Source organism: Hemicordylus capensis, chromosome 1, assembly GCF_027244095.1.
Source record: "Hemicordylus capensis ecotype Gifberg chromosome 1, rHemCap1.1.pri, whole genome shotgun sequence".
Taxonomy (NCBI): domain Eukaryota; kingdom Metazoa; phylum Chordata; class Lepidosauria; order Squamata; family Cordylidae; genus Hemicordylus; species Hemicordylus capensis.
Genome location: NC_069657.1, coordinates 171,111,461 through 171,136,960, shown reverse-complemented (window position 1 = coordinate 171,136,960; position 25,500 = coordinate 171,111,461). Strand labels below are relative to the sequence as shown.

Below are 25,500 nucleotides of genomic sequence, written 5' to 3'. Positions count from 1 at the left end.
GATTTAAACTTCTACTATGAAACACTGCATTAGTCTAAAGTACTGTAATAGGAACAAATGAGCAGAGAGCTTGCAAATCATGTTTCTATTAACTGGTATAAATAATCTTATTCTAACAAAACAGTTACTCAATGGCAGATGCAGGATAGCAATATTTATTCATCTAATAAAGCAGTGATACAACTCTTCCCAGAAGACACTAAGAAAAATTATAACATTTTTGTGCAATTGACCGAGCCTTGAAAGAAGACAAATACTTCTTATGACCTAATATCTGTGATCCCCCCCTCCCATGATGAGCTGCCTCATCATGGTGGTGGGGGATGTTCCTGAGAGGGATAAGCAAAGTATGCTGGGAGGTATACTCCCAGTAGGGTCACCCAAAGTGCAAAGGTCATCCCAGCTGCCCAGCTAAAGCAAGCAGGCACCTATATTGGGCAGCAGCAATATAGGAAGGTGCTGGAGGCGGATCATCACTTCAGTGACAACGACAAAGGTATTGTTTCATACTGTGCGGGAGAAGGCAATGGTAAACCACTCCTGTATTTTACCAAGAAAACCACATGGATAGACAAAATGGAATGATTGCTGATGTACTGCTGGATGATGGGCCCCTCAGGTCGCATGGTACTCAACATGCTACTGAGGAAGAGCTGAGGATCTCTAAGAGTACCGATGGTGTTTATGACACGGTTAGACTAACACCTTTTGTATGTCTAGCAGCTGGTGTTGCCATGCAGGAAAAGAAAATCCGAAGCGGCAAAGACAGAATTACAATGGGAATGTGGAACGTAAGAAGCATGAATATGGGAAAGCTTGACACAGTGAAAGATGAAATGAATCGGCTACAGATTGACATCTTGGGCATCAGTAAATTAAAAGGGATTGGAATGGGACGCTTTCAGTCAGAAAATCATACCATTTACTACTCAGGACATGAAAACCAAAGAAGAAACGGTGTTGCTTTCAAAGTCAGGAAGGAAATAGCAATGACAGTACTTGGGTACAATGCAGTCAGTGACCGACTAATATCAATTAGATTTAATGGACAACCCTTTAACATGACAGTTCTTCAAGTCTATGCCCCAACAGCTGATGCAGAAGAAGAGGAAGTTGATGAGTTTTATGCTCAAGTTCAGGCTGAAATTGACAGAACATGCAAGCAAGATGTGATGCTGGTGATTGGAGACTGGAATGCCAAAGTTGGAAATGGTAAGGAGGAAAACACAGTCAGCCTATATGGCCTAGGAAACAGAAACGAAGCAGGAGAATGGCTTATTAGTTTCTGCCAAGCCAATGGTCTCTTCATTGCTAACACATTCTTCAAACAACCAAAGCAGTGCATATACACATGGACATCACCAATTGGAGTAGTAGACAGAAATCAAATTGCTTACATTATTGGTACAAGGAGGTGGAAGAGCTCAGTTATGACAGCAAAGGCATGACCCGGGGCCGATGGTGGAAAGATAACGAACTGCTCATGTGCAAGTTCAAAGTCAAGCTAAAGCAGAAATACAAAGCTATCCAGATTCCATGATATGATCTTGAGAATGTACCCACCATTTTCAAGGAGAACATCAGGAACCACTTTGAAGTTCTGAACTTCATTGATAGAGAACCAGAGGAATTGTGGAATGAAATCAAAAAAGTTGTTAAGAACGTATGTGCAAAGAGACTGCCCAAGACCAAGAAACAGAAGACCAAGAAACAGCAAAATGGATGTCAGACCAGATGGTGGAAATTGCCAAGAAGAGGAGAAAAGCCAAAGTCAAGAAAGATAAAGACCTCAGGAAGGAACTTAATAGGGAATTTAAGAAAAATGTTAGAAGAGACAAGGAGCAGTACTGCAGTGACATCTGTAAAGACCTTAAGGATGGAAATCGGCACGGAAAAACAAGGAAAGTTTTCCAAAAGATCTCTGAACTCAGAGGGAGGTTAACCCCTGCTAACCTGTCAAAGAGGCGCCTTTTAATGTGATGATTCTCTTTATTTAGCAGGGGGAGAGTAACTGGCCCTATCCACCCCCAGCACAGTACCTCCAGTGACTGTTGCTGGTGTCTATCTTATGTTTCTTTTTTAGAGCGTGAGCCATTTGGGGATAGGGATCCATCTTATTTAGTATTTCTCTGTGTAAACTGCCCTGAGCCATTTTTGGAAGGGTGGTATAGAAATCGAATAAATAACAGCAACCTCAAATTGGTATGTTAAGGGATGCCAAAGGACAGATAGTAACTGATTCAGAGAAGATAAAACAGAGATGGAAGGAGTATACTAAAAATCTGTACAGAAGGGAGGTAAACATCCAAAATACTCCAGAAGATATTCCCTACTTGCTAGAACCTCTAGTACGGGAAGATGAAGTTACAACAGCACTCTGGTCATTACCAAGTTGGAAGGCTACAGGAATTGATGGAATAGCTACAGAAATAAGGCAGACAACAAAAGAAGAATCAGTCAAGGTTCTAACCAAACTATGCCAGCAAACCTGGAGAACAACACAGTGGCCAACACATTGGAAGAGGTCAGTCTACATACCCATACCAAAGAAAGGAGACTCAACAGATTGGGCAAACCATCACACAATATCCTTAATTTCACATGCTAGCAAAATAATGCTCAGGATCATCCAACGCAGATTAGAGCCCTACGTGGAAAGGGTTATGCTGTATGTTCAAGATGGTTTCAGAAAAGGCCGAGGAACAAGAGAAATCATTGTTGATGCACACTGGATAATTGAGAAAGCCAAAGAATACCAGAAAGATGTCAATATATGCCTTATTGACTACAGAAAAGCCTTTGATTGTGTCGACCATGTCAAGTCGTGGAATATCCTTAGGAAAATGGGAGTCCCAGAACATCTCACTGTTCTCCTGAGAAACCTATACACAGGACAGGAAGCCATAGTCCATACAGAACATGGTGAAACAGACTGGTTCCAGATTAGCAAAGGAGTAAGACAAGGCTGCATACTTTCTCCTTCTTTATTCAATTTATATGGTGAACATATACTGAGAGAAGCTGGATTGGAAGAAGATGAGTGTGGTTTTAAAGTTGGAGGAAGAAACATCAACAGCCTGCACTACGCTGATGACACCACTCTAATAGCTGAGAATGTGGATGATCTGCAAGCTCTAGTAATGCAAGTCAAGGAGCACAGGGAAAAGATGGGACTACAACTAAATGTAAAGAAGACTAAACTAATGACAACGGTACAGCAACCAGCCTCAGAATTGACAAGGAAGACATTGAAGTGGTAGATAGCTTCTGCGTTTTAGGATCCACCATCAACAGTAAAGGATCCAGTAGTCAAGAAATACTCCACAGACTAGCACTTGGCAGGGTTGCAATGAAGGCCTTGGGAAGAATATTTAGGTGATGTGTCTACACCTACAAAGATTAGAATCGTTCTGACAATGGTTTTTTCTGCGACGCTCTATGGAAATAAAAGTTGGACTTTGAAGAAGCAATGTAAAAAAAACTTCGACCCCTTTGAACTTTGGTTCTGGAGAAGACTTTTGAGGATACCATAGACAGCCAGGAAGACAAACAAATGGATCATAGAACAAATCAATCCAGAATGTTCACTTGAGGCACAAATGACCAGGCTCAAACTATCATACTTTGGACACTTTATGTGAAGACCTAGTCTGAAATGCTGGGGAAAGTTGAAGGCAAGAGAAGAAGAGGACGACCAGCAGCAAGGTGGATGGACTCGATCACGACAGCAATGTATACACCACTGAGAGACCCTAAAAGGCCAAGTTTGACACATCATCCTGGAGAGAATCTATGTGGTTGCTAAGAGTCAACACCTACTTGATGGCACTTAATCAATCAATCAATCAAATATTTGTGAAGTCAACAGAGCAGGTGAATTCATGATCAAAAAAGAGTTGGGAATACCACAGAGATTTCCTGTGTGAAAGTACTACAGGACCCAGTGACACTTTTCTCATTTGTTATGCAGGTGTCCAAGATGCACTGGTTAGGACTGCACATGAAGAACTCCAGAAGGCAAGTCGCTCCTATGCTTACGGGACTTCAGGGTTGATAAAAATCGATAATCTTCTTTAAAAACAGAATTTTAAAAATTTAAATGAGATTTTTTATTTAAATTGGATTTTAATGTTTAAAAATTCATTTTAAAAAACCCAACCTAGGTCAAAGATATCATCATCAATATTAATCATAACTTCTAATTACATTCTATGAACATGTTAACAGCAGTATATGGGGATGAAAGTTAACAGACCTGATCGGTCCCATTCAGAAGGTAGTATACATGCAGAGCATGCGTGTGTGTGCACACACACACACACACACACAGTCAAGCCTTTGACCCTCCCTCTCTCTAAAAGTGTAAAGACAAAAGTCAATAAACGAATAGAGGAATTGGGAGGATGGCATATATCTGAGCAAGTAGGAGGAATCTGGATATAAATGCAAGGGATAGGACAAGGGAATAGAAAGTGAAACCAAAAGTGAACAGAAAGCATTAATACAGTCCTGAGGTAACTTTTTCAGAGTGTATCCTCCATTGTAGAAAGGAAACACTTATGATGGCAGCAAGCCGTAAGAGAGACCCGATTTGGGAATATTTTAATGAAGTTAATGTACCTGTGGGAAAGACAGGCATGTGTGTGAAATGCAAACAGTGCAACAACAAAAAATGCACGGCCTAGTTTCCCAAATGAAACAGCATTATAAGAAGTGCATACCTACCTTCTAAAAATGAAACCTACATTTATCTCTGAATATGTCAAGGTTATATTAGACAACAAGAATGTACTTTTACTAGAAAATGATGATTAAATAGAATCTTCCTGACTGGCGATTTAAATCTTTAAAATCGAGTCCTTCCGTGAAGCAACTGAAATCATGATTAAAAACAAATCAACCCTGTGGTACTGTATCCCAACTGCCACTGTGGGGATGAGGAAGGCTTTCAATGTGGCCAAATAAAGGTGCCAAAAGAGGTTAGTAGTAGGGAAAGGACATGGTGCTGGGGAGAAACCACAGAAAGTTATATTTGGGACCAGGTTTAATCCTACTTTAGCAACAGTATTGCTAGCAATGGTGGAAGACAGTAGTAACTGAAATAACTGAGCTGCACTAGCTGTTTGGAGAAGTCTTTGTACCTGCTTGATGAGTATACACTCATTTTGACTTCAACAGAGGTAGTTCCCCTTAGCGGAAGGGGCTACTTTTGGAAGAGCATCTGCATGCTTTCATGCAGAAGGTTTCCAAGTCCCTGGCATCTCCAAAACAGGGCTAAGAGAGACTCCTGCCTGCTGACAGTCTGTGTAGACAATGCTGAGCTAGATGGACCAATGTTCTGGCTCAGTATACAGCAGCTTCCTATGTTCCTTTGAGATGCAAAAGGACTTTATACTCATCCTGAGTAGAATGAGGAGGTAGTCATGAGTAGTCGGCTTATGTTAAATATTGCATTTCATGTGGCTGTTGTAACAACTAGAGTGACTCTGTCCATAATTATGAGAGAAATTGAATTCACTGCCTTAAAACAGAGAACTTGTGTTTTGGGCGGTATAAAATATGTTAAATAAATAAATGCTTGAAGGCAGCAAGTGTGTATTCTAACCAACTGTCCCATACTTAAAACATTATGTTTGTCTTCACTGTCACTGTGGCAATGAACTATATTTTAGGCTACTCCAAAAGTTACAACCATGGCATGGGGCCTTCATCATAGGAAAGCTATAGCTGTCTCCCATGGTAATGTCCATGGTAATGGTAATGGACATAATTATGGACATAATGGACATAACATATCCAAGAGACATAAAGGTACAGGCAAGGCAAATAGAAGCTACAATCAATCTCCAGAGCAGCTTGCCATGAGAACCCTGGGTGTTGCAAAAAGCCAAAAGATTTCCTCCATCGACTAGGAACATATGTATTTAAAAACCAGGAGCAAAAGGATAGAAGCTATGCCAAGGATATCTGTGGGACAAAAGTGATAATATGCAGCAAAAGGGAGATGCTTACTTACCCTAAGAACATTTGAATAAGGTTTCTTTTATAGTATTTGTTCTTTCAAATAGCTCCAAACATGTTCCACTTCTGTAATTACTAAGATTCTTCTCTTTTGCATGGATTTACTCTTACATCTTACATTACAGATATAAAGAACGACAGTTTTGCACCCCAAAGATTTGAGTACAGTCTTTTTATGTCTTGTTTCAAAGGGACTCAACCTAGAAGCCAGCTGTTACATATTTATCATTCCGTTACGTGGCTTTAAGCTTATCAATTCTATTCACAGAAATGTTTGGTGGTGAACCTCCAGATCAATAGCTGAACATCCCAACAATGTAAATTTAACACAGCCAGGTTTGAATATATTTATGCCCTGTTGTGAAGGCATGTCCTTTATCAAGTAAATTAGGTCATTTGGAAGAAATATTTATTTTGTACTAACCATTTCCCTTTTGGGGAAAAAAAATCAATTCACTAGATCAGCAGTTCAGTATGTTATCCTGTGACAGTCCTGCTCTCTTTCCTTCTGAACAAACATAAAGGTCCAGAATCTTATTTACTGTATGGTCGCTTTTTTATATCTTGCAATGCCCTTTAGGTACAGGGCTATGCTAGAACGGCTCTTTAGAAAGTCAATCACACATAGCTATAGAAAGAATCCGAATGACACTGGCCCCACATGACTGTGGGGCTAGTCATGTGAACTTTCACACATAATTAGTATTGGGGATTCAAACCACCCAATAGGACACATCTACATGTCTGCAACATTCCGACATAGCCCACCAGCCATGGAACTGACTCACAGAGTATCAGTGTTTGCACAACTAGGAATTTTTCAAAAGGGCATTTGACTACTTGATACATTGGTCTTCAACTTGTGGATTGTGACTTCTAAAAAGAGCCACAACCAAGCCTACAGTAGTTTGCACCAGCGGAATTATAAGTAATTATCTTCTGTTTCTCGCAAGTTTGGAATAGAGAATATATCATTTGGGAAAGAGAATATAGAGAAAAAAGTTGAGAGAGAGAGAGAGAGAGAGAGAGAGAGAGAGAGAGAGAGAGAGAGAGAGAAACAATATGTGACTAAAAATTAAGAAGTGTTTCGTATGTGGAATTACAGGTAGTGCTGGGTCTGGAAAGGCTGAAGAATGATTCTTCATCTTTGATTATAATTTGAGGCAAGGTATAAACCCCAAGAAGTAGTTCCAAATCTGAGTATTACCCAAAACAAAAGGCATGATCCAGCCAAAAATGTTTAAATCAAATTCCTGTCAATGGAAGAACTGAAACCAAGTTTAAATCTAACCACTCAACTCAGCAGAACTAAAAAGGGCCCGATTTCTCCATAAATCATACCCACAATGCATAATATGTGCAACTTGGTTTCCAAATTAACTTTGTACCCTGAAGCCAAATTCCAGAAACTTTCTGTGCATTGTTCGCAGGCAAGCAAGTCACACAGATCACACATCAATGAATTAGGTTTTCACCTTTATCTAGGTATGACAACCACTCAAAGGAAGAGTGTGATCCTTGGAGAATACAACCGTGAACCAGCCCTGAGGGAGAACAGAAGAACGCTACTGTGTAAATGAGAAGCAGCTGGAAGTGTTTATTTCATACAATTACTGCCTACTCTCAGTGTCCCTTAGTTAATGTAGCCAAATGCTTATACAGCTAATATATGTCCATGTACTGTTTGCGCATAATGTGATAAATAGGACAGACAGATTGGAATTTAAAGACCTAATTTTATAATCAATCACGTCCGTTCTGCACTTGAATGGGTATACACTTTGCATCTTAGAAGAAAATCCTATGTGTGTTTTTTATTATTATTTTTCAAAGCCATCCTTCAGTTCTTCAGTAAGGTTGCCAAGTTTGATTTCAAATGTGGTAGCCCATTGAGTGAGGCTAAAGGCCGAACTAGGCCAGGCTGGCTGCACCTGGCAAAAACAAGGTCAAGACTGGGAATGGGATGCAATAAGCAAGGGCAGAATCTAGTGGCTCAAGGGCATCGGCAGCATGTGACCTTGCTGATTAGGGGCAGAGCATGGCAGAATCTGCATCTTATCGCTGCTGTTTGGAGAAGCCAGGCAGCCACTGCTTTAAGCAGACAGTCATGTACCACTGTTTCCACCTGCAGCTTGCAACATGTGGATTGGTCCTTAGCCGAAGTAAAGGTTCCAGATTGAATTCATGGGCGGGTTCCCGAGGCTGCTCAGGTGGAAACGGTGAGATCTGCATTCCATACACAGTGCCAAATTCTGGGCATAAGAAGCCAGAAACGTTCATGGAGAACTGGTTGGCACTGTGCCAACCTGACATTTAGCCAGGGTTGGCAACCACAGATCAAATCCCAGATTAATGCTTCTGGTTACATGTTGGGTGGCTGTCGTGCCAACCCGACATCAATGACATTTCCCAAGTCCTTATGACTGGAAATTGGTAGTGTGCACAGCGTGCACATTTCCCAATCGGGCAGCTTCGGCGGGTCATGAAAACTTCCTAAAAAGCAACATTCTCCAGACATGGGATGAAGAAAAGAAAAAAAGAGTTGATTAAAAAGACAGAGGAATGGATGGTGCAAAAGAACATCCCTGCTGTATAACAATCAAGGCCTATCTAGTCTTACCTGTTCTTATAGATGAGGCTCTGGTAACTACTGCATTTGGTGTTAAACAACAAAAAGTGCATGAATCTGAAGATGGTAATTATCAATTAAAATTATAGTAAAAGGAAAGTACATAACATAAGAACAGCATAACACTAGTCCAACATCCTGCTTCACACAGTGGCCCACCAGATACCTTTGGGAAGCCCACAGGCAAATGCTGAGGGGGCAGACCCTCTCTCCTGCTGTTACCTTCCTGCAATTGGTATTTGGAGGCATCTTGCCACTTATGCTGAGAGTGGTCTATAGCCCTCAGACTAGAAGACATTATAGACTTGTCTCCCTTGAATTTATTTAAGCCGTTCTAATCCAGGCTGGTGGCTTTCACATCTTGTGGCAGAGAATTCCATAGGTTAATTATGTATTGTCCGAAATAGGGGTGTGCACAAAATCAGTTTGCCCAGTTCAATCTGAGTCTGAACCAGACTCAACCAAACCGGGGATGTTTGGTTTTGTGCCCCCAAACAGACCCCCAGCTCGGATCGAATTCGAGCTGGTCCAAGGGTTCAAAAGTTTATTTTTATTTTTATTTAAGACTCTCTGCTGGGTCCGGAAGTGCTGCCATGGCTAAGGGGGAATATCTGCCATCCCCCACCAGCCTTCCCCCACTCTTCAAAGGGCCATTTCAGCCCATTTTCAGGCCATTCTGGCCCTACCCCCAGTGGCCATTTTGGAGGCCGCACATGCGCCCTGGAACCCCAGGCCATGCAAATGGCCAGGGCACGTGTGGTGGCCTACAAAATGGCCACTGGCACCAGAGGAAGGACCGGAGTGCCCCCCAAACAGACCAAAATGGCCCTCTGAAGAGCAGGGGAAAGCTGGCAGGGAAGGGGAGATGGCAGAGACCCTTCCCCCCGTGGTCACGGCAGCACTTCCAGACCTGGCAGTGAGTCCTAAAAAATGAAAAATGAAATCTTAGAACTCTTGAAATGGTTCCGAGCAGGCCCAGGTTCCGAGGTTTGGCTCAAGGTCGAGCTGAACTGGGCCTGGTCCCACTCGAAGGTGAGCACTCGAGCTGGCCCAATTCGGTTGCAAATCAGCTCAACCTTGAGCCGGTTCACATATCCCTAGTATGAAAAAAATACTTTCAATGTTTTAGCCTTACCTCATAAGGAGGGCTCTAGGTCCCTCATCCTCTTGGTTGCCCTCTTCTGCACTTTCTCCAGTTTTATAATGTCCTTTTTGAGGTATGGTAACCATAACTGTACACAGTTTTTAACTGTGGCTGCACCATAGATTTTTATAAGGGTGTTATGATATTAGCAGTTTTATGTCAGGAGGTCTAGAAGAGCTGGAACACCAAAGCATCATCCCAACCATGAAAACAAAGAAGGAAGTAAACAAAAGAAAATGAACCAGCTCATATCTGATAACTGCCAGAACACCAGTAACTGTAACCTATGGAATTCTCTGCCACAAGATGTGGTGATAGCCATCAGCCTAGATGCCTTTAAAAAGGTCTTAGATAAATTCATGGAGGCCAGGTCTATTAGTGGCTGTTAGTCAGAGGGCTATAGATCACCTCCAGCCTGAGAGACAATGCCTCTGAATACCAGTTGCAGGCAAGCAACTGCCCTCAGCTCTTGCTTCTGGTTCTGAGGAGGAAAGGTGTGTAAAACTCTTTAGTTTTCTCACCATCCATTGCACAAGTTTGTGTTTCTGAGGGAGAAGCGGTTTGTTTGACACATTTAAGCTCTTGAAATGGGGAGAGGGGGGTTAGTGTCCCCCAAACAACATAGGAATATAGTAAGTTGCCTTATACCAAGTCAGACCATTGGTCCATCTAGCTCAGTATTTTATACACTGGAGAAGCGGCAGCTTCTCCAAGTTGTCAGCGGGAGCCTATTACAACTCTTACCTGGAGATGCCAGGGATTGAACCTAGGACCATCTGCATACAAAGCAGATGCACTACCATCGAGGTAGGGCCTCATTCCATATTGTGTGAACAATCCCAAGGAATGGAGGGGGAAGTTACGCACTGAATCTGTTCATCTGCTAATAATTGTATGTGACCGTGCTCATGCATACACACACATACATAACAATCACATTTACATGTAACCTATTCCACAATCCCTTTTTTGCCTACAACCTCAGCAAATATAGATGAAAACATTAAATTGACCCCCTCATCAGCTATTAATCATTAAATTTTAGAGCTGGATGAAAAAGAGCTGTGACTGAGCATCAGTTCCACACACACCAGAAATAGGAAAAATAAAATTTGCATATGAAGTAATACACAGGTTAGAGTAGGGACTCCTCTCTTTGTTGCTAACTCCTGCCTCCCCACCATGCCCAGCCAAAGGTTCAAGCATCACATGCACAGCAGGTATACATGGCAACATTTTGTTACAGGTCCATATTAATATCTGAATTCTAGAAGCTGGCTATTTTGGATGGGTGTTTATGTCTGGGATAAAGCTAGCCCTTTCAGGATGTCTCATTGACTCCACCTCAGTCATTTTTTTCTTTACTTTCAGGTAGGCAGTAAATGTATTAAAATCTAGCAAGCTAAATCCATGTTGCAGGGGCAACATAGAGATGAGATAAACCATGACAAGAGAAAACAGGGCATCCGAAAGCAATGAAAGCAAACTGATGTTACAGAGATGGTACCTTCGCTTAATATAGCCCTTTTCCTATTTTGACCTGCTCTGTTCAAGTTTCTTGGGAGGCCTTTTGGAACAGGTGGTGAAAAAGCCCCTACATATTGACTGAATAGATAATCAGCATGCAGCAGGCTGAGTGTTCCAGCAGGGTGACAGGATGGACAATCTGTCCTAAGATGGATTTGCTTTGCCTGTGTAAACAAGCAAGTCTTCAGCTGTGATGCTGTGCTCTTGCTATCTTGCATCTCTGTTCAAAGCCATATTTTGCGGGAGCAGTAGGTACATTAAAGAAAATAGACAGTGATGAATTATTCATCAGGCATCTGTCTATCCAGTTGTTTTTCTTCTGACTCAAGAAACATATTCCTCAACCTATCACACAAATCCAACAGTCTCCAACACAATTGTCTATGACAGTATCATTTTCAATGTTCTCTCAAAGATCAAGAAAAAGAAGTTGTTGCTGTACTAGTAGTAGCAATACTCCAAGGCGTAAGCATCCCTGGTGTCTTCTGTATAAATTAGCAACAACAAAAAATGCACGCACTACAAGAACTTCACTTCAATATAACCCATATTTACCTAAATTATTCTGAATTTAAGACAACCTGCCCACTTTCAAACATTAAAAAACTTGGAAATCACCTAGTCTTTAATTCAGGTAAATAGGTTACTGCCTTCTCCACTGAAGTGAATATAAAAACCTTTCAACCCATTAACTCTATTTGCATATGAAAGGAAAAAAATTAATGGCCAATCTTTCTGAATCCTGTAAAATCTCCAGTATAGATATACAAGGGACCCTCCTGTAATTTTGAACTCTAGTCAAAATTAATCTGTATTTCATAACTGACTGTGAAGTCCAGCATCCTATTTGAACCCAGATCTTCCTGTCTGACACTCTAATCACTACGGGAGTGCACATCACTTCTAACATACCTTCCTTTAATCCGCGCATTTCTTCCAATGTGCTTTGGGCACAGTATACTTCTCGAATCTGTATTCCACCTCCACAAAGGGTTGTGTGCTTATTGTGTCGAGGGTCCTGCTCTTCAAGCAGAAGGGTAACATCACATTCTTTCCATTCAGATGTTTTCCATGAATATCTTCAGGACAATAAGAAACATAAAACACTTCTGTAACCACCCCTTTGACAATTTTTTCTTATTTCAGAAATGTGTTATAATTGGTTTGTAAATCATTGAGGTCATTCACAAAATAAAAAACTGTGTTCTACCCAAGTTTGGGATCTGTGTGTGCTCCCAATTTTCAGCTGCGTGGAAGCAAAGTAAGAATAAAACCTGGGTAGAAGTGATTGTGTGAAAGCAAGGTAGGAAGAAAAACTACTCAGGTTTTCCTCCTACCTTTCTTCCACGCAGTCACTTCTACCCATGTTTTCCTCTTACCTTGTTTCCACACAACCAAAAATTGGGAGCATACACAGATCCCAAACTGGGTAGAGCACAGTTTTTGATTGTGTGAATGGCCTCACAACATCTTAGTACTTGCTAGATATGAACAGAATCATCAAACAGAATGCTACTAGAATAAAAATTCCCATATAAATATTAATATTTATAGACTTATTTGTAAATCAGAAGTCATAGAACTTTAAAAAAAAATTTCAGATAACTCTGAAGGTTAGGGGAAAACATCACAAACAAGATTCATGTCCAAATAAGCAAACACCAATTCTGTCACCATTATTTATTAGAAAGGAATTTTAACAGTAGAATATTTGCTTTTGAAAAGTATATTTGCTTTCAAACAGTATAAAATTCGAATAAGAAACATTAGTATAAATATAGCAATCAAGTAGACAGCTTTTACAAAATGGATTAATTACCATTAAAAGCTTGCACAATTGGAATAAACTTTAGCTTTGTACCTACAAGATAAGTTGATGGTGACAGGCAAATATAGTTATGATGACAATGTATTAATAATAATAATATGCATATGTTTAGCGTGCTTCTGGTTGTTCAAAGCACTTCACATATATGTAACTTTTGAACAGGGTTGCAACTTTTAGAACAAGGTTGCACAACTTTGGCCTTCCAGCTGTTGTTCGACTACAACTCACATCATTCCTGACTATAGGCTACTGTGGCTGGGGGTGATGGGAACTACAGTCCAATAACAGTTGGAGGACCCAGGTTGTGCAGCCCTGCCTTGGAATAACCCTATAACTTCTTATTATCTCCATGTTGTAGATGTTGGGGAGGTGAGGCTGATGCAGACAGGGCGGCGAGTCTCACGATTGGTGAGACTCGCCTTCAGAGGGTTTGCAGGGAGAGCAGGCTTAGCCCGCTCTCCCCCCAGACAATCCCCAGACAGCCCAGGGCGGCCGGATCGGCCACCGCCAGCTCCGTCACAGAGCCAGCGAGGGCTGAGGGGATCGGGAGCTGTGTGGCCCCCGGAAGTGCCAAGATGCCCTGCGCAAGCACGCTGGACATCCTGGAGAGACTCCCACGGTGGGAGGCGGAAATGACGGCTTATTTCAGCCTCCCACCGGGATCTGCTCGTGTGTTGCTGCGGCGTGGAGCCACACCGCAGCAATACATGATCAAAAAGACAGGTTTAGCAGAGCGCTCACTCCGCTAACCTTGGCTAAGGGGAGGGGGAATTAGGAGAGTTTGCTGCCGGGAGCTGTGCGCATCCTGTGGCAGCAGACGATCAGCAAAAAGCAGGCTAGGCTCCCTGAGCCCACTTTTTGCTGATTGTGAGAATCTCCTCAGGGAGGGGTACGCCTAAGGCCATCTAGTAGTTGACAGCAGAAGTGAAATTCAAACCAGAGCTCAGTCTCTTAGTCACTGTGCTGCAACTCATCAGGTCCCACCACAAAAAGGTCCCTAGTTTAATTCATATATACTAGCACCTGGTTCAGACATCCTGTGAAGCCAGCATTGAATGCTAGTTTCATGCTATGTCCATTACCTCCAAACCCTGTGATCATGGCTCTTTCTAGACAGAATCAAAATAAAACAGGATCTGGACACAACAGAATCCCAGCTTCAAGTCCTAGTTTATTCACAAATGTAGGTTAGAATAAGACAGAATTGCCTGGTTTGGATATCATCACAGATCCTGACTCATTCTATGCCAGGATCAGAAGTATAATCCTTCCTCCTTTTCATTTGAAATGAAAAGCATGAATGCCTAGGGGATGTCACACAAAACAAGAATCTAATCCTGGCTCTGTGTGACATGCGAATGAGGCTCAAGCATAGTTATTCCTATTGGTGTACATAGTGTAACCAAGTCTGGTCACATATTACTTAGTTTGTATTTGGATACAGGCATGCATCTATGCTAACTATAGATGAACATGATGGCAGTCCAGTTTCACATACGATGAATCCCAACTGCATTGTGAACAAATAAATAACTCCACCCCCTAATCTTCTTCTTATTTCAACACAGAATGACTCTAGACAGGACATGCTTCCCTTCCTATCTGGAACTCCAGCAGTGCTGTGCATTGTTCAAGCTACAGGAAACAGAGGAGGTTCATATCTGTGTTTACCATCTCCACTACTACTTTCAAAAAGGAACAAGAGGAACATGCCTGAAGTGAAAGCAGATTTTGCATAGTAAATTTCTAGAATTCTCTGGAAATTGTCCTGCTTTTCTGAATGCTGATTTTCTTCTCCAGCTTATACTTCCAGTTACCTTGGCTCCTGAATCTTGTTTTCTCATTTACTGGAACCCCTCACTGCCTATATGCTACAACTTCTATTTGCCCATATCATGAAAATCCTGCCTGCCTGCCAGCCAGTCATCTGGATTGCTTTATGCTTCTATTCTAGAACCTTCTTTCTTAGCTTTTGCTTGACCCATTTGATCATTCCTAATCATATGCTGAAATTTGGCTATTGCTGGTACTCCAACAGGCAAGAGCCTTTAGGAGCACACTTTTAAATAACAGAAGACCTGAGATTTTGGTTTGTGACTAGGTAAATATACAAGACAAGCCCTGAGGCTGATCCTCATCCGGAAGCCCCTTATAGCAGCACAATTAAAGGCCTTATTGGCTTATTAAATATTATGAACACCTGTGGTTTTGAATATGTTTTGTAGAGAAAAATTTCCATTTTGTCATTTTCAAAGTAGTACTTGGAAAATATTGTTAATTCTGATGAAAGGCTCAAATTATTTTCAAAAGTTGACATCACACTTGCGCTTCTCATCATTCACTCAAATTACCAGTATTACAAATATAAATGTCTGAAGGTCTTAAGAATTTTGTAATGCATGGGAAATGCTTGCAAAAATACCAATTATTTCTAATTTGCAGGACTGTTCAGAAGAACTGTCATTCTGTCATTTAAACTGTGCAATAACATGTTTGTAAGAGAGAGAGAGAGAGAGAGAAAGAGAGAGAGAGAGAGAATATTTTTAACCAGGACAAAGGGGGGAGGGGGTAAAGGAACAGATTCTGTACAAGACAGATTCCTTACATGACAGTTATGAAACTGTCCTCCCACAAGACACAAATCATAATAGGAGTAACTTTCTTTTGTAGGTGTAACTTTTAAAAAATCTCTTCCATAATACGACTTATCACATTTCCCCACAAAAACAATCTCACTTCTGGAGGAGTTAAACTAAACAGCAGCAAGGCAAATGCACTGTGTTTTGTTTCCCATCACATTAAACTGTCGCATTTCCCAGGCCTAAATGGAAATCAATTTACAAATACCAAATGCTTAAGGACAGGTACCTACTCTTATTTAGTCATTAACACCTCTTGCTTTAAGTAGATTCTGTTGATTTAAATTGGAGTGTAGGCAAATAAGCAAAGATTCACTGCAGATTAGAAGTGACTGCAGATGTGAAAAATGTAACTCTTGAAAATGTTCAGAATTGCTGAACCAGTCAGTCAGTATTAGTGTGAGGTACCTTTCAAAACCAGGAGGAAAATAGATTCAACTTTATATAACAAAATTAGATCTATCTGAGTTCAAAGACAGATAACAAGATCCTACCATATTAAGGAAATTTACTGTTTTCCATTTCTCAGACCTGTCAAAAACGCCCTCTTAATTTTTCCAGTAGCCCAGATGCTTTCCATATCAAGCATATTCCACTGGGTTCTACAGGCCTTATTCTCACACAAATGTGCTAAGGATTGCAACTCAAGAACAGGTCAAGCTAATATGACAAGTGTAGACAGAGAAGCACTCTCATTGTTATCCCATGACTGTGGCTCCTTCGTTACTACAGGTTATCATCCATGGAACTCTATTTACTTCACTAGAATTATTGCTCATTTTACAATGTGATAAACTACTGAACTCTGGGGGTATCTTGGAGGAAAGCTCATAATTTTGAAGTAACAGACTACATGCTTACAAGTTTTCAACATTCCACAGTGTTCTTTCAAGGAGTTACTTTCAAACTAATTGTTGACAGCCTGATTTTGGGGTAGCCCAGAGAGCATCCCTCTATCTATACTTCATGGGAAGGCTATACAGACTATGGTGAATTTTTCACTGGCTTGTGTTTGGCAAGACTCACAGCTGGTCGCCTAGCATGAGCAAAGCGTGGGGCAATATACACCAAGGTCAGAATAGCAAAGACTTGATGGGATGCCCCCACTCCTGTCTTTCAGAGAAAAGGCAAGAGCCAGCAAGCAGAACCCATTTCAAAAGGTGAATTAATCAAGAAAGGAATCCTTCCTTTCATGGTAGATAATGGTGGAGCACTCCTAAGGAGGCACACACAGATAATTGGTGCATTTCCCAATCAACTTGAAATCAACAAATTAGCTGGCGAGGACTCAAGGAAATGGAAACATCAAAATTAGTAGTGTATATTCTAGACACCTGAAGGGAGGCTTCCTGTCCTGAGATAGTCAGCCCAGCGGTTCTATTCATTATGTTCCACACATTTACATAACTTTACCTGTGCTTCTGTTGGTCAAGCTACCCTCAGAGTGATTAAATTTGTGTGGCAATAGATTTCTTTGTCTTGCATGGAATCTGCCACCCTCCAGATTAGCAGAATGGCTGGTAAACTCCCTGAGGGCATATTTCAAGGTATATATACATCCAGCCAAAGCACATGGCCTCGGAATCTGTTTAGATCACTATCCTGAGGAATCTCAAGCGAGTCGCCCTTCTTCTCCCACATTGTTCGGACTGTGCCCCACAAGATGAGGCCAACCAACATGCAATAGATGGTGAGCCCTTTGGGGACAGGGGTCCATCTTATTTATGTATTATTTCTCTGTGTAAACTGCCCTGAGCCATTTTTGGAAAGGCGGTATAGAAACCAAATAAACAAGCAAACAAACAATAAACACACCAACAAACTAGGGAAGGAGAGGTACATCAACCTCTTGCTCTTCTAAGCCTCCCTGCCCCATCTCTTTCTTTTCAACCTCCCCGCTTGCAAACACTTTCCATGGCGAGCCTTAAGCCAGACTTTGGGCTAAGCCCCTTAGCCCAGCCGACCAATCCCTAATTAGGACTTCACGCTAAATTACTGCCAGCCTCACTCTTGCCTAGAATATCAGCTAATGTCAGCTTTATTGCTTTACCGCACTCAACTCTTGCCTTCTGTACCCCCATATACCTTTAATAAAACTTGTTGAATTGTATTGTCTCCTCATCGTTTCTAAGGCACCAAAACTTGCTCAAATTGATACTAAAGCCAAACTGTTTCCCAAGACAAGATAATTTCACCACTTCAGGCCAAAAGCATAACTGAGGTGTCTAGCCAGCACCTCAGGGCAATTCTGGTAAGATAATCCTGCAAAGTCATTATGAACAAAACTGACATACACAATGGGGGAAATACCATTGTCCTCATGTATTAATTATAATCCAGGATTTAAAACTGTGAAAGACTTGCAGTTCTCCAAAATATTCACTGCATTCTAGGATCATCCAGTGCTGATGAGCTCCAGAAATAAAACACTCATCTGGAAAAGCAAGGCAACAAGGTGTTTGATGCTCACCTACCCTACCCATCCACCTAACAAGAGATAGCACAAAGTCATTACAATGTGAGAAATTATTGAGATTTGAGAAAAGGGTAGGGATGGGGCCATAGTCCAGTGTTAAGAGCATTCACTTTACATGCAGAAGGTCCCCGATTTAATCTCAGCATCTCCAGGTAGGCTGGGCAAGACTCCTGCCCGAATTCTTGGAGAGCCACTGCCAGTGAGTGTAGACAATACTGAGCTAAGATGGACCAATGGCCTGACTCAGCTTCCTCAAGGCAGCTTCCTAAAGGAGGCATGGCAGAATCAAAGGGGATTCTAAGATGTGACTGAGGAACCATTTCTAGGCTGCTTACCATGAGAAACTCCAGTCTGGAGTTTCCAGGAGGAGCCACTCCTGATACAAAGCAGCCAATCCTTATACAAAGGATGTTGTTTCATGCTGCTGAATCTGGGCACTCCAGTTCCTGAGAGTTGTGTGTTTTCAGTCTGCATCACATCTGTAATGGACCTGTACTTAAAGCATCTGACACTAGAACAGACCAGGGGCTGGAAATGCACTCTTCTCTATGAGAAACCCAGGGACCTAGCCACTGGAATCCACCTACAACCCCTTATTGTACTTGTAACTCCCAATTTCCAGACAATATCCCATATTCATGATTTCAGTGAAATATAAAGATCCATGATAGACATGAAATTCCTGCCGCTCTTCAGGAGGCCTTGTCTCAGTGCCCTCAACCTTTACAGGAATGGGTTGTAAATGTCACAGCTCACTGTTCTTTACATGTTCCCTGTGTGCTTTAATTTTGTCCTTTTCTTTGCCCAACTTGAAGGCAAGCAGTCTTTCTGAAAGGACAGCTGGCTACCTGAAAAGGCTAGATGGCATCTTCGGTGTGCTGCACAGGGAAGAACCATGTGGGGCTGCAAGTGGGAGCACTACACCGGATAACAACAAACAAAAACTCAGCCTTGGCCCACTGCTTAGGCCTCACCGTTTTATTTCTGTTGTTCAGAAGATGCTACTGATACAAACCTCGTTCCTTACTCATTATCCAGCAGCTGGTATATTACAGTCACATGACTGCCAAGTGAAACAACCATTGTGCACCCAGAGAATAGAATCAGTCAGACAATCTCATCCTTTTGTCTTCCTGATTGGCATGAATTGGGGTGGAAAAGTAAAAATCAGCATACAAGAGTGTTTCTTTGCAAGATCTAATCAAGCAACACTTTGTTTAAGTGCCCTCTTTCCTACTGCTAGCAAGATGCACAGGGATGATGACCGGATTGCAGATTTTGAAGTAACACAATTGTACAATGCATCACACTTATAACCTTTGCACTCCCCCCCTCTCCACCAACCCAGAACGATTCCATAAGTATTACATCACCTGCTTCAGAAAAGTCGAGAGCAGACAGCACAGCTCTACAATCATTTTAGTAAACAGAATCAATATACAAAGTCACAAAAACTTAGTTCATGAAACTAAAAAGATACTTGAAACTCCGACCACTCATACAGAACCTCAGTATAACTTCAATAATCAGTACAAAGCAAAGGCTATCTGAGCAGAATGAGGCGGGGGAAGGAGACATTTTAACTAACTAAAATAAATAAATGTGCCCAATCAGAGATATATCAGAGAAAAAGGCAGAAATCATTCCCATGATCACAGACTACTGAGCTGCCTATTAAGGGTACAATTTAGCAACAATAAAGAAGGTGCCCTTGTATATATTCCCTAGCAGAGATTGCCATCTGAATGCAAAGGGACAGATCCAGAGAGAGAGTGGATTGTGCCCTCTGATGCGGATTTTCCAGGAAATTATGAATTGGAACATTTTCTGATGTCCTAGATTGTGATCTGATATGGCTGAGGGGCAGGGTGTGTGTGGATGGGCAGGGATCCTAATAGACACATATTTCAGTTAATCAACAAAGCACATTTAATGTGGTTAACATGTTATATTAAAAGATCAGTGAATTCATCTCTTGATTTCAGTCTAGATTATTATGTGTCTGTAGTTTGTTTTTATTGTAAGTCCTCTCCCACTCCCAAATCAATAACCTATGTGCATGTGCTCTCTCTCTCTCAAACACACATGGATAATCCACTACAAAAAACGCTAATGACAACTTTGATGCTCCATTGCTTTTTTAAAGTTAATTCAGATATTTAGGAATGGGAAATATTCTGGGGTGGTGGGGAATGGAATATTTTCTGCTCAGAAAATCAGTAGGAACAGTACTGCAAAATGTGGGACAGTGTTGCAGTATGCTGCAACAGCAACTTTTCACTTTTTGAATGTCAGTCTTCAAGATCTCTGAACCGGTGGACTGAGATTACTATCAGATTGCGTACTATCAGACAGACTACACAAACAGTCACTACAGCGTGAGTGTAGCAGCTATACTTCATGGCCACTGCATGACTGGTTTAAAATTTATATATAAGTTTGTGGTCGTCTACTTTGCATTGGTAAATGAAGATCTAGCCTACTCCTATCACACACAGACTTTGAACTATATTCAGATCCCAACTCAGTCTTTATATCTTGACAGGCTTTTCACTTTCTTCATCTAGAGAACCCCTTTTAGAGTCATCTTCACTATTTTTCAAGCAGGGGCTACTCTGAGAAAAGCACCAAGTGTGAGAGCTATTCCCCACTTTGCTGACCTCCGTGACCTCTTTTCCCAACACTGGAAGCGGCTCTTTAAGAGAAGATCTTTAAGAGAAACAGAGCTCTGTCAAGCTCCAGAACCTTCTTGAAAGGTGTGCATGGAGCACTGAGAAGTGTAATGCTCCCCAGATCTGTCCCCATAGAGCACTGGGTGAGGTGACCTGGGCAATCGCTCCTAGTCCCACACTGCCCCAGGCCCCGTGAGTGCCCTCTCCCACCCCAACCACCCTGTCCTCTGCATTTACCAGCAGCCACTCGGAGGTGTGAGGGCTAGAAGGAGGTGTGTAGCTGGCAGGCTCCGTGCAGGCTGCACATGCACTCTCTCCTCCCACCAATAGGGTTGTACGGAACTGGGCTGGGGAAGTTCGAAGGTGGGCGGCTTTAAGGTTGGGTGAGGGTGCACTTACCCCTCCCCCCGCTTTTCCCCGGCTGGCCCTCCATTTGGAAGGGCTCCTTTGAGGAGGCAGCATACCTCCCTACTGCCCTGTCTCCTCTTTGTCCGCAAGTACCAGGAAGTACCTGGCGTGCACACACGTGCATGCCTGACTGGGAAAAGACAGGGGTGGCAGGGAGGTATGCTGCTGCCCAGAAGGAGCCTTTCCAGATGGAGCGCCGGCAGGGGGGAAGGGGAGGGAGGGGTATGTGCACAGTTCCCTGCCCTTAAAGCCAGACTCTGCCTCCTCCCTAGTTCAAACTAGGTTGGAGGGCCTTCAAATGGCTTCGTGCACATCCCTACTCACCACCTGTGGAGAGAGTGCAAACAATTCCTCCCAGACTACATGTTTCCTCCAGGTGGCAGACACTCAGGGGTAAGGTTGCCATATTCAAGCTCTTCAAATCCGGGCATAGGGAACATAGGAAACTGCCATATACTGAGTCAGACCATTGGTCTATCTAGCTCAGTATTGTCTTCACAGACTGGCAGCGGCTTCTCCAAGGTTGCAGGCAGGAATCTCTCTCAGCCCTATCTTGGAGATGCTGCCAGGGAGGGAACTTGAAACACAGATGCTCTTCCCAGAGCGGCTCCATCCCCTGAGGGGAATATCTTGCAGTGCTCACACATCAAGTCTCCCATTCATATGTAACCAGGGCAGACCCTGCTTAGCTATGGGGACAAGTCATGTTTGCTACCACAAGACCAGCTCTCCTCCCAATGTTATGCAATGTTATGCAAATGTTATGCAAATGTTATGCAAATGTTATGCAAATTATGCTAGTTAACTGATGAACTGCCCAGTTGACTTGTATTTGCTCTGGATATCTACCAGAGCAAAACAATTTTCTACCAGCAAATACTATTAAAATAAATGAAGATTACACATAGTGAAGATTACACATAGTATGAGATATCAATAGCAGCAATAGAACAAAACAAAAAAATACACTGAGCTTTTCAATTAAAACTGCAATCCTATACACACTTACATGGGAGAAAATCTGATTGAAACCAATGGTACTTTCCAGTGGGCATGCATAGAATGGATGGCACTGTAAAGCCAAAAACCTTAAAAATTACAATACACAGGTAGGCAGTGATTTACATCAAAATCAAGCTGTCTTCTCAACTGCCCTATAGAGATCCCCTGCTGACAAAAAACAAAGGTGGGGATTACTTATTGTGAACCTCTCCCAGCCAGCCTCCTGTGCTTCAGCTGCCTTTCTACAAGTCCATAGGTTGACTGTATATTTTACTCCACAACTCCATTTCAGGGATCGAGCTTAGCTTTTTTAAAGAAAATGAAAGCTGGGAATCCAGGCAAATCCAGGCAGGCTAAGCAATCTGGGCAACTTGCTTAACACCCGAGCACTACAGAAAATCTAGGTGAGATAGCAACATTACTCAAGGGACAAGGATAAAGTGTGCACAGCCACAGATAGTTGGGAGAAGCTCAGGGAAAAGGGAGAAAGTGAATGCAGTGGTTGTGGGGGGGAAGGACTGCTCCCCACAACCACCTGTAGCCATGTGCTTTCTCCCTCTCCTGAGTGGCTGCCACTTAGAGAAGGCGTGCAGGCCAGGCTGGGACTCGGAGGAATTCTCTGCACTCTCTCCCACCCCACATGCCTCCTCTGATTGGCAACCGCTTGGTAGACAGGAATAAAGCATGCATAGCTACAGATGGTTGGGAGGAGGAGTCCTCTCCCCCACTAGTGATGTGCTCAGACTGGTTCCCTTAGATCCCCACCAGCACTGGGAAAAGTACAGTGCCAAGGGAAATGTGCAGAGTATTCGGCTTTGGCTGAAGTTTTGCACAGGCCTGATAAGCAATTAATGAAGGAGTCATACTTAGGGTCAATGGAATTGACCCCTGGATCCTGTAATGAAGAACACTACCATATTAGGCCTGATGGTATGTGACACTACAACTATAGACAATTTGTAACTCAGATCTCACCCCTTCATCATTTTAGACATGACTATTGTGGAGTTGGGGGAGGGTGCTCAAATTATAGAATTTTCTTGCTCCTTATTCAGTATTTCATCCACACTTTGACTCAACTACTAAGGCTTCTACTTAGAAGATGAAATCTTGCATCAAAAATGGAGGATGTAGAGTACATTCATTCTCTCATTTCCTACACATAAATATCCTTAGCCTCCAAAGTGATTAGACATTGGGGCAAAATGACACAGGCCTCTCTCTTTAGGTGATGTCCAAAGTACTCTTTATCTGTGGTCCTTATGCCTCTTTAAGGGCAGATATAGAAAAATGCAGGACACCTGGAACCTATTTTTGCTGCCCAGTTTCAAGGTGTGATTCACTGAATCAATGTACCCACCCAAATCTACACTGATGTCTTCACCCAGCCTTGGGACATCTTTGCAGAGCAACATATACAGTATAACATAACAGTTATGCTTGAGATTCAAGCCTTCTTTAGTTGTTATTAAAAAGTCCTGCAGTAACTGTGTACAGTAGGATGAAGGGGAAGAAGTCGCACTCCAGCCACATCACTCACCCACATGCCCAACAGGGTTTGTATGAAGAGGGAAGAGCCTTCCCCATGATGGCGGGCACATCCGTGATGCAAGGGTGGATTGATACATGGCTACTGCAAGGGTTTTGGAGAACATCTGAATCAGGCTATAGGCACTTTTTGAATAAGAAAATCAGAAGTATCAAGGAATATCATCAGGATTAGGAAGAAATATACCTTGGGCATGGATGAAGATGCTCTCCTCCTCCAATATTGCAAGCCTCTGTTTCTTCTGTTTCAAGGCATTCCTTCCCAGCTCCTACAGCAATGTGCTTTATACTCCGGGTTCTACTTCGGAATCCTGGCGACAGATCCCCTGAGTGGCAAGTCTTTGAGCAAGAGCTCCATGAAGACCAATCTGACATTTCACAGTCTTTAGGCATAATACAGGACTGAAAGGTCAAGGGGATGGTTTCTTGCACACAAAGGCTGTGATGAGAGAGTAGTTGGTTAAAAAGAAATGGAAGCAGTCCCTCTCTTTTGCTTATTCTTGGCTTTTATGAGCTCACAGCAAGACCATCCAAAGCATTTCATAATAGCCAGATCCACAAGTTGTGTGTTTAGGAAGCCTTAATTTAGCTTTTCTTGACCAGAAGAGATAGGGGAAGGGTGAATCCACTGTTCACACAATGAAAGCATTAACTCATATCTGCTCCAAATGACATCTATTGAGAGCAATGTAAGAGCATGATAGGTAGAAAGGACACAACTCCAGATATGGTACTAGCTACTGTTTGCATGGCAAAGCCACTGCTCATAAACCTTAAACAATGTGTAAAAGGTAAATATATAAATGCCATGTATGGAATGAACCCACTGCAAATATGTTTGTTCTTCACATGATAAAGATCTTCATGTACATTTCTTGAAATGAAAGACAAGCTAAAAATTATTCGTCATTATGTTTCACCATGTTATACTCTGATAACAAGATCACAATATTTAATAACACATGATGTGAAGTTAATTACATTAAATGTAGCATAAAATTGCTAAGGTACTAAAGGGTTGTTTCTGCTTTGTAAACTCAAAATTAATTTAACTGATATTTTCTCAGTGTAAAAAAATAAATGGAAAAAAGGTCAAGGATTGAGTGATTTTTTAAATTATTATTATTATTTACCATTCTTCCTAAAGTGGCTCATGGTGGTTTACATTAAAACCCCAAACACATAATTAAATAATCAAAATTAAAAAAAAAAACCACATAAAACTAGATTTCATTAAAAGCCAGGCTAAAAAGATGAGTCTTTACGACTCTCCTGAAAGCTTCCAAGGTAGATAATAATTTCCACCATAAGAGCTAATGACAAAGGATCCTTAATGGAAATGGTCTAAGACCTGTCTGTATAAATGACAGATAAAGCAGCAGTATTGCAGTATGGATTTGGGCAGAGAAATAGCTAACAATTTAGTTGGCGTTGGCTCAGCGTGGGATGCATGTTGCTCAAGAATCTGATGCAGGACTAGCAGTTGCACTACATACTGTAGCAGTCTGCTTTATTCCAAGAGCTCAGCTAGTTGGTTTACTAGTGTTGTGTGAGTGCTGTTATCTGAAGTATGCACACAGCATTAGTCAGAATGTCAGCCAGTTAT

The 25,500-nt window shown here is 41.9% G+C and overlaps 1 protein-coding gene across 10 annotated transcripts in view; it reads right to left on the bottom strand.

The window, feature by feature from the left end:
* THSD7B (thrombospondin type 1 domain containing 7B) overlaps positions 1 to 25,500 on the bottom strand; it is a 690,438-nt gene that overhangs the window by 385,208 nt on the left and 279,730 nt on the right. For all 10 annotated transcript variants that reach the window (XM_053254956.1, XM_053254972.1, XM_053254939.1 and 7 more), the window contains 2 exons: positions 24,082 to 24,333; positions 12,234 to 12,400 (listed from right to left, as the gene is read on the bottom strand). In XM_053254956.1, coding sequence (XP_053110931.1) covers positions 12,234 to 12,400; positions 24,082 to 24,333 — 419 coding nt within the window. The remainder of the gene's footprint in view (positions 1 to 12,233; positions 12,401 to 24,081; positions 24,334 to 25,500) is intronic.